General features: G+C 41.2%; 1 protein-coding gene across 1 annotated transcript; it reads left to right on the plus strand.

Annotated features, from left to right (window-relative positions):
* Positions 1 to 7,393: 7,393 nt before the first annotated feature.
* Positions 7,394 to 10,222, plus strand: BCL2A1 (BCL2 related protein A1). Its single transcript, XM_031587719.2, has 2 exons — positions 7,394 to 7,914; positions 9,373 to 10,222. The coding sequence occupies exons 1-2, from the start codon at positions 7,495 to 7,497 to the stop codon at positions 9,475 to 9,477; spliced, it is 525 nt and encodes a 174-aa protein (XP_031443579.1). The 5' UTR covers positions 7,394 to 7,494; the 3' UTR covers positions 9,478 to 10,222.

The following is a 10,222-nucleotide window of genomic DNA, read 5'->3' on the forward strand; positions in this document are numbered from 1 at the left end:
AGAATTACAAGTTCTGCAGCTCTGGCAGCTTTAGGGAAGATTCATCAGCTATCTACAGTGCCACAAAGGAGAAAAATGGGATCCAATAAACAAACAGCTATAACAGATACCCAAACCAACACCTCACCCTACAGCATACAACATTAGGCTATGCTATTAAAAATAGCATGAGCTTAGTTAGCAGAGATCAGGATCCCAGTGAGAAACAATTAAACAGCATCACTGACTTCAGAAAAGGAATAGAAAGAAAAAAAAAAAAATTAGGGCCCTGATTCACACACAGTAAGCAAAGAACTAGAATGATACACCTCTGAGTCAGCTCTTACCTGCTACAGCTCTGCTGGATACATGCCTACAAACTCACTGCCAACAAACCCCAACCCACCTTCCTGGAAAGGCTGCTAAATACAGGCAAAAGGCAGCCACCTGACTGCAATTCTCTAATTTCCTCTATGTTAGAAGTAGGGAAGTGACTCACAGAGAGGCTAGTGGCTCTCTCAAGGTCAAAGCTGTAGCAAAAGTTGAAAATATTTGCTGAATCAACAAATCTTTTGGAGAAAGCCTCTCACAGATGGGGAAACTAAAAGAGCTAAAGGGCTCTGCTAGACCATACAAACACCAGCTTTTCTACAGAGTATAAAGGCTGTACATTTTGTGGCTTGCTACCTTTTGTGGAGATCGCTGGTCCCTGCCAAGGCATTCAGCTAACAACTGAGCTGTGCTGACCAGAGACAACAGTTTCTCAGTCCCTCATAGGCAGCCAGAAAAATGAACTCCCCTTTGAGTTGCAAGAGCCATTTATTAACTCAAGAATATAAAGGATGAATGTAAAGCAAACTAATTACTTCTGATGGGGGCTTTTTGGATCTGAGTTCAAAGTTGCAAAATAGATTGGGACTGACTGTTTATTGTCAAGCCTCCAGGAGATTAAGGGGAAAGGATAAGCAAGGATGCTGCTACCATTTACATAGCTTGAGCACTGGCCACTGGATACGCATTGCTCATTGAGAGATTAACAGTTATCCAGCACAAAGAGCAATTAACAACCTTGTCTAACTCAGCCAGTCCCATTCTCTCTGGCCTTGCTGCAGTAAACCATGTGAAACTGCCTGTTTTATTTACTGTCACTCCTTTGTATCATTAGTCTGCTGTGATGTCATATTTCAAAATCAGGAATAATTAAAAAAAAAAAAAAAAAAAAAAAAAAGGAAGAGATCTTTTAAATAAAGTTCCTTTCCCTTGGAAATTAATAACTTTAGGCTTCATTTAGCTTCCCGTAGGTAGATTCACGTCTCTGCACAGATGAAGTTACTGAAATCAATAGAGCTGAGGCACAAGGGGGTCAGTCTGCGCAGTGCTCCTCTGATTTCACGAGCAAAGCACTCGCTGCTGGGTCCAAGCTTCCATCTGCGTTGGGTTTTAAAAGGTTTCTCTGCTCTAGAATAAACTATGAAAGCCCTTGATTAAGTCATTACGATGCGTAATTCCCTGGCATGCCAAGAATCTGGTCCCAAATTGACACAAAGACAAGTCTACTAAGGACGAACGGGTGTTCTGGGTTTTATTGTGAAAACTCCAAATGACGTATGCTGAACTGCTGGTGCAGAGTTTAGTTGCTCGTGCTACTGATAGCCATTGAAATGCCTCACTGATTAAATGTGATTGCAACAAAGGATGACCACAGTCCTGCATCTGTTTCTTTGGGAAGCCAGCCTGGTGCTTTGAGCAGGCTCAGCGCTTCTCCCAGCACTCATGAGCTGAGGCAGGAGACTCCTCTTGAGTTTCAGGGGTCAAACAGTCAGCACAAGGCAATCCATGCTTCCAGCTGGGGCACTCAGGTATTGCTTTACCGTCCAGAACATTCAGCACAAACAGCAAATACTTTGCATAACTGAAAGTGTGCAGAAGAGCTCATCTTTCTGAAAGACCCCATCATTTGGGGGTGTGAGCAGACTCCATTATCAGCATCATTACTAACACACTTCCAGCTTCTGTGCTACATTCCCTGGATGAACCAAGGGCTCGATATACTGACACAAAGGGACATTAGATTTCCGAGTTCTTCCTGGCACTGGGCTAATGCAGGACATTTTATTCTAAACAAACAGTTCCATATCTTAGGTTGTAAGCAGACAGAATTAATTTAATACCAAATTTTAGACTCTTTGAAAGTCTTACCAAACTGCAATGTAGTCTGAGCCTTCCTGCTATGTTAGGTGAAGGACTTAAAAAATCCAGAAATGTGATAAAGCCCAGTCTCTAAGCACCACAACAATTTCATGCAAATACACAATTGAGGAGGTAAATAAAAAAAATTGTGGCAAAATTACTGAATTAGGGTTCAGAAATGTGTTTTAACATAAATCTTTATTTTGAGCATATGAAACTTGCTAAATTCATGTTACACATTCATGTCCTAAACATAATTCCTATTGAAAGCAGATCTAGATTGATTATAACAGACAAAAATATCTGCATGCTGTTGAATTTTTTAAATATGATTTAAAATAATTCAAGACAATTTGAAAGGGGAATAAAAATAAATGCACTCTCAGAGTGGACCCTGCATGTAAAACAAAGTAACGGTGAGTTACGAACTTCCCTGAAGAGTGATTTATGGTATAGAAATACCAGTGCTGCTACAACTCTCTTCTATACAGTAATGAGCAGATATCATGAAAAGGGGACTAAAATGATTTATTTAAAAGATACATTATCTTCTAAAGGCAACATATTTAATCTATGGATCACCAACCCTTCAGGCAGTGCAAAGGTTTCTGGTATTATCAGGAGCAGATGCAGGCTTGATCTAAATGAGGGAGAAGCATGGAAGCAAGCACACTCCTGGAGGGCTGAGGCCACAGCTGTCTCAGATGTGTGCCACCACATTTTAAATGTCACCACAAATTAGAGTATCTTTAAAGCACTGATGCAGCTGATGTTGAATGCCTGTCCCTCCTGATATCACTACATCCAGAGATACAGATAAAAATGAAAACTGCAGATCAAAATACAAATGGACCTTGCCGATGTTGACATTGGACTCACTATAAAGGAATGAGCCAAAAGTCAAGAGCACTCCTGCCTTATGGCAGTGGAGATCACACGAAATTTTGGTTATCACGGTGAGCTATGAGCCCTTAACTTATTTCATGGATATTTACAATCAGATCTTTTTTTTCTTTTTTTTTTTTTTTCTTTTTTCCTTTTTCCACTTCTAGAAACAAGTACTTTCAGCAGTGAAGCTGGATTCAGCCTGAAGTTTTCCACTGGGATCTGTAAGGTCTTGCTAAGCTTCAACCAAGACTGGTAAGTAGGTAAGTAAGCCTTACTTTTTTGAAGGTAAAGTAGCCTTATTTTTCCATAGCTCGTTGCCAACAATCTATGACTCCTTGTTCAAATTATCCTAATCCCGGACAAACATTTGGAAAGGCTCGTGAGAACTTGGAGCAAACATGTGTCCATGCACATGGGCACGATGACACGTGGCACACGAATGGTGGAGCAGTGTGCTTGGCTGCTCTCTTGACTCATGATGATGAGAGAGGTTTGGATCCACAAGAAGCCAAGTTCTGAGCTGAGTTACCAGAGGAAGTCACAGGGCAGTGGTTGGACCCTGAATAACACAGCCAAATTGCTGTGTGGTATTTGGGGAATGGGAGAGAGCTTGTGCTGTATTGCTCAGCACACAAGGGCTATTCTGCACTGCCCTACAGCTCAGCAGAAGGCTCCTAGGTTAGAGTATGCTGGGGACTGCTCCTGCTTTCCAACTGGCCTAGAATATCTCAGCTGGCCTAATAGATGCAAATATATCTGCAACCCTCCTTTCCATCCTGGTGCTCATCTTGTGTGCTCCGTCAGCACCTCCTGAGATACACAGCACAAAAGCTGGCTCCAAGTGTCTGTTTCAGTTGCCACAGAATTTGAGATCTAGGATCCTTAGGAGTCTCAGCGTTGCAGTGCTGTGGCTCTGTGCTGCTCAGAATCCCAGAGCACTGACTTGGTGTTGGCACCCAGGAGGGATGAGGAGCTGAGCCTGCAGCCAAGACGGCTGCGACTAGGTGGCAGCACTCCACTGGGCAAACCGAGCCGGGACCTCAGCGAGAGCCAACTGCAACTGGAAGGAAAGACTGCATATCCACATCTGTAGGAAAATGGAGTCGAGCAGAAGTGACCAAACCCTCCCTTACATCAGGGCTGTGTGGGACAGCTGGAATGTTAAAAGCGAACTGAGCAGTTCTTTTGCAATGAAACTCAATGCCACACACACACACACATTTGGACATCAGAAAGGGAAGAAAACCAGAAAAAATCTGTCAGAACTTTCTCAAAAACTCAGACTGTTCCTCCAGACAAAGCCTGGCTGCCTTAGAAGAGTTCACAGCTCCCAAATTCACCTGGAACTGGAGCAGCTCTGGCAAGGCAGATGCAGCACAAACAGCTCCAAGGAGCTCGTGTCATTTTGGCTTAGTTTTGTTTGAAACAAGATAAGATACCATCATTTCTTACCAGTCAATTTTATGAGAATCTGTCAACTCACTTCCCATCTGTGCTGGAAAATAAGCCTTTTCAGGTTAGGTGAGAATGTGGAGTCAAATCCACAGAGCATGGATTTAAATTAAAGTATTTGAAGTCCCTGGCTTGCCAGCTAGCAAGGAGAGGGTTTGCATTTGAGCTTCCAAGTCAGGCAGGTTTTTATTTCAATGGTATTGTCAACATTTATCATGTATAAAAGAGAAAGTACATAGAGGCAAGAGGAAAAGAGGGGAACAGCAAGAGTACACAATATGCATTACTGAGGAGATAGAGCAGGTAGGAATAAGAATGGAGACACATTATGCTAAAGGTATTTGCTTATAAGTACAAAACGTGAATAAAATCTGGTAGGATAAAGGAAGGCACTGCCTAGCATAGATGAGAATCAGACCCACTGCGATGCAGGTAAGAGACCTAAAGCTGACTTCTTACAGTGCTCAGAGCTGAACAGTAGAGCTTGGGAAGGTAGGGCTATGTGCTCTGGTCTAACCTTATAAATACATATATATACATATACACACATACACATACACATATGTATACACATACTAAGACATAGCAACTGTCACAGCTACTAAACACCCAGCACTTGGAATCACACCCTGCACAGCATATTATTGAAAAGAAAATGTGTCTGACATGGAGGTCAACAGGCTTCGGGCAGCTTCAACAGCCACATCCCAAATTCTGGCCACCAGTGTCACACCTTGCTGCTAAAGGTGTCTGCTTAGAGCTGCCATCCCTCTTCTGGAAGCTGAGCACTGAGCTTTACCTTGCAGCCCTGCAAGAGATCAAGGGGCTGGAAGTGCAGCATTTGCACCCAAATTGCTAAAGTATTAACATGGATTTCTTTCAATAGTGGTGACATATTCATAGCCTTATCTGATCACTCCTTTCAGAATCCTAAATGCTCCACTAATGAAGAAATATCAGCCTCTGCCTGTGTTATGATGCTGTAGGTGGTGGAAAAAACAAAACCTGTCTCCTCAAGTACTGTTCACTGTCCCCATGTTCAAGGATTACTTGTATTCAGAATGAATACATAAGGCTTTTCATTAATCGATTACTGAGAGAGTCAGGAGTGATTTACAACCTCATAGAATGTGCTATATTGAAGAAGGGTTCTCATGATTTTTCCTCAAGTACTTCTTGCAGCCCTGTTTGCAGCAAGCACTTGACAGGAGAGGAGCTGAGCAGAGCCATGCTACCCCATCCCAGAAAGTTTTGCCCAGATTTAGTTGAATTGGAAGAGTTAAGAACCATCTTTTTTTTTTTTTTTTTCCTTTTTTTTCTTCTATTTGCATTCCCCCCACACCCTCCCCAAAAAATGTTGGCAGTTTGCTGACACTGCTGAGCATAACAGAGGCAAAGCCAATCTGCCAAAGCAGCAGCTGGAGGTGTGGGATGGAGAACACCTCTGAACCTTCAAAGTGAGCTCTGGTTGGTAAGACAGTGTGTGTGAAGGGGACAGCTAGCTTCCCACCCCAACCCAATGCTGCCACTGGGTAGCATCCAACACGTGAGTTTTTCCAGCTTATCTCCCCATTCTGAACACAGTGAACATGGCACCAGCCAGCTCTGCTTCCAACAGAAAGTGAGTCAAATATTTTCCTTGTAACCAAAGGAAAGCCCAAAGGTCTGGGCTACACTGATGATGATGGCTTGAGGTTTCAAACCTCGCTGCACATGGAAAATTACGGTGTCAGTCTGAGCCAGGTTCACCACATACAGAAGAAAAACCCTGAGAAGGAAGTGGAAAGTATGCTTTTCTAATCAATGGTTTTCTGCAAAACTGAAGTCAGAGCAGCAGCATACACAATCTGGGGGGGACGAACCAGACCTATAAATACAGCACATTTGCATCACAGCTCTAGATAGGCTTTGCTCCAGTGTGATCAGCTGCTCTGAAGTCTTTGCAGTGGGATGAAACTCCCTTGCGACAGTTTCACCCTTTAGCAAAGTCAGAACTGGTTGTCAAGAAAGAGAGGGTTTTACACCTCTGCCTCTTTTCCCCTCAAAAAACTGCTTGATCAGAACAGAATTGAAGAGTTGCCACTGTAGGTATCATACTAATTTTGTTATTTGTCAAGAAAGAATCAGATATCACACATCACCAGCTTCACCTCATATTTTCTACCTCATGTTCTGACACACTGACTGCATTAGCATTGTCTTTTATACTCAAAATGTTTTTCACACCAAATTCCCTGTGGAGGAAAGAAATCTTTGAAGCCACCCATTCAAATCTTCAAAGAAGGACCTTGAAGAGCACTCATAGAGTGTGAGAAAGTTTGGAGAAGGAGATCATACTAAAAAGTTGGTTTTCCCCTTTTGCTTTCCATACTTTTACCACTGCTGAGCTTCCTCTGCCAGTCGTTACATAAAGCTCCCTGATGGAAAAGCTTTATCCGTTTCTCCATGTTGCAAACTTCTACCAGATTCTTCCAAAATTTGTGACAGAACTGACCCACATGCAGTGGGTCTGCATTGCAGACTGCAGCTTTAACCACTGGCAATGAAGAGATTTGGGGTGCAGGATGTTGGGGGTTAAGAGCAGACTGCATGTTCCTATGGCATGCACATTTCAAGACATTTTTTAAAGCTGAATCTCTATTAGTGTTACATAGAAAAAAAAGACCCTAGGAAATGCAAACTTATACTGCTGAAGAATGTGGTAAAAGATGGCAGATTTCAGTTTTAGAGTCATACTGCCTATGAAAATAATAAATCACTCAACAAAACTGTCTTCTCCCTGGAGCAGACATTTGTCTTTCATTTCCGCTATGACATATTCACAGCCTACACAAACATTAAGTCATTACATTTGAACAGGAACTTTGTGGTAAAACCAAAAAATTCCATCAAAACCAGAAGATACAAAGCTGTGTGCATGTCCTGTGGCTGCTCATTATTGAGCCTGATTAAGAGCAGCACACCGCTCTCTGAGCTTCGTACTAAATGGAAACTGCTGAGTTCTATTATGTTTATTATTTAGCTCAAGATTATCTGCAATATGTGCTTCAGGAATCACATCTTGGACCAGCCCAAACCAGAGTTGCTCATGTCTTGCGAAACATTGCATCCTCACTCCAAGATCAGACAGAGGAGGCTCTCAGACCCTTCTTGGACAGGATCGATATTACCTCCGTAGATGTTGCCAAGAGAATTTTCAATGGAGTCATGGAAGAAAAATTTGCTGATGGAAATACTAACTGGGGACGAATTATGACCATATTTACTTTTGGAGGTCTTCTCACCAAGAAGCTTCAAGAGCATGGAGTTCAGCTCACTGGAGAGGAGAAGGAGCAGATTTCTTATTTCATCACAGAGTACATCATAAATAACAAAGCCGCATGGATAGATGCAAACGGTGGCTGGGTAAGTTACAATTCTTCTCATTTTCCACCACAGTGTAGATTCAAAGGTTTGTCTTAATTAAGGGAAACTTTTGTTACAGACACTTACAAAACCATTTTATCCAGGGTTTTATTTGGTGACTTAATTTATGATGTCTGCAATGTCTGCTTCAAGCTTACAGTGAAAACTTTGCTTCTGCTTTAAATAGAACAATGTTAAAAGACATCTTTCTTTTGAGAAAGGCACTTTCTGTTAACAGCCAAAACCCCAGAGTAAGACTTGAATCATATGATAGTACAATAATACGGGCTGAGAGAGATGTTAGGAAGCCATCTATTTCAACCCTGTGCTCAAAGCACATTAAATAAGGCATTCCATCACACTTCCTATTACTAAATTTAAAAGTGAATGCATCCTATAGTTAGAGCAGCAATTATGCTTCAATAGAAGCAAGTTGGTCTAAAAACACTGATGTTCAAGGCAAGGAAAGAATACATGTCTCATTCTCACAGTCAAGTCAGTACTTTTGCTGTGGATCTCATGAAGCTGTTATTTAATCCTCCAAATCAGTTTACTTAAACAAATTTAAAGGTAAACACAATGGGGTCCAATCTTTTCTATTTGTTTGGATTGAGATAATCTTAGAACTTGCATACATCAACAGTCAAAGCAGAGAAAAGCATTTGTCAATATGCGGATTAGTTCATCAAGTTGCTGAAATTCCCTTCTGCTAGTAGAGGCAAGGTCCCTTTTGCTTTGCACAGTTTCATCCTGACAGTACCTTTCACTACTGCACTTTGGGGGCAGCTGAGTATCAGTGACATCAGAGGCAGTTATTTCCCTGGTACTTTTTTTCTTCTACCTATTTGTAAATGCTACTTTCTCTTTCCACTCCTCTCCAGTCTCACTTCTCTTATATTTCCTCTTTGATATTTCTTTTTTTCCTTCACTTGTTTTCTAGTGCTTCTCTTTATTTTGCTTGTTTCTATCCTTCTCTGATAACATTAAAAAAGGTGGTAGTGAGCCATGACCCTTGATGCATCAGATTTGTTGTAATGTTCCTCTCTGCATCCCTTGCAAATAGAGTTATTTTTATTTGGGAGAAGTATTAACTTCAGGCAGCATTCTGTCATAATATGTGGCTTATCGCAACAGAACAAGGATGTTAAAGGAAGATATTTATAAGCATATTATTACATCTTCCTCTAAGCTGTGGGCTCAGATGATGCAGTTCACACTCATTTTCTGTTTACATAGCCAGGGCACAGTCTTTACTTGGAGATAAAACAAACATTCAGCAAGGTGCAGCTATTTTCAGCTCCTCATTTTGAAGCCCTATTCATCTGCTGGAGGTAGAGCTGTGAAGAGCTGCCTCTCTATCACAAAGGTGTAGCAGTGTCACTCTGATACTGGCACAAAGTGATGCATTTCTCCTACACATCCTAAACTGGCCCTAACTGTGCGTGTTCTTTCCTACAGGAAAACGGTTTCCTAACAAAGTTTGAAAGAAGATCACCACTATCTTTCTCTACAATTACAGACATATTTGCAGCTGTTTTTTCCTTGTTCAGAGAGTACTACTGAAATAAATGGACCTGCTTGCTGCCACAAGCTTCATTGCTGAGTTTTCCTCCAAGCAGTATCAACTAGAAAATAACCTCCCTGCATAATTTGTTTTTAATTTATTTCTATTTATTTTGACTAATGCAATGTCTAACACACTCTCCTAATTGTCAAAACTAAAGAAAAGATGCTTCTGAAGAGGAATCAACACTGCAATGTGCAGCAACGCAAGCCAACCTTTCCAGGCACAACTGCTTTGAGAGAGAGATAGTCCTTTGCATCCAGACAGCTCTTGGAATCTCTGTTGCACCGCCAATGAAAGGACATTGTCTTACTGAAATACAATCCAATGGGTTAGGAAACAAGTTTTAATCTCATTTGTTTTGTAAATGAAATACTACTGTAATGCATTTTTATTGCAACATTTGTATAAGCAAAAGGGGGGGATTTCTGAGGAGAAAAAGGAAATGCAAATTGCAGTGTAAAAGTGGGTACAAGTTACTGATCCAGACAAAGCAATCTTAATGGGAAGAACAACTTGTGGAAGCCAGCAGTTTAAAAATGTGCACTCACTTACTGTAAATGCAATGGTATGTGTTTCTTTGTTCTATTTTTAATTGCTCATATCTACACTGACCTTTTGAAATTTTGTAATGCAGTCACCTGGCTGGACTTTTCAAAACTAGATTTTTTAAAGAGAGAAGTACAAATTATTCTGATTTTTTACAGTGTAGCTACACTAATATTTTTGGGAAAAAAATTAAAA

This window comes from Phasianus colchicus, chromosome 12 (genome assembly GCF_987193195.1).
Source record: "Phasianus colchicus chromosome 12, bPhaCol1.hap1.1, whole genome shotgun sequence".
Taxonomy (NCBI): Eukaryota; Metazoa; Chordata; class Aves; order Galliformes; family Phasianidae; genus Phasianus; species Phasianus colchicus.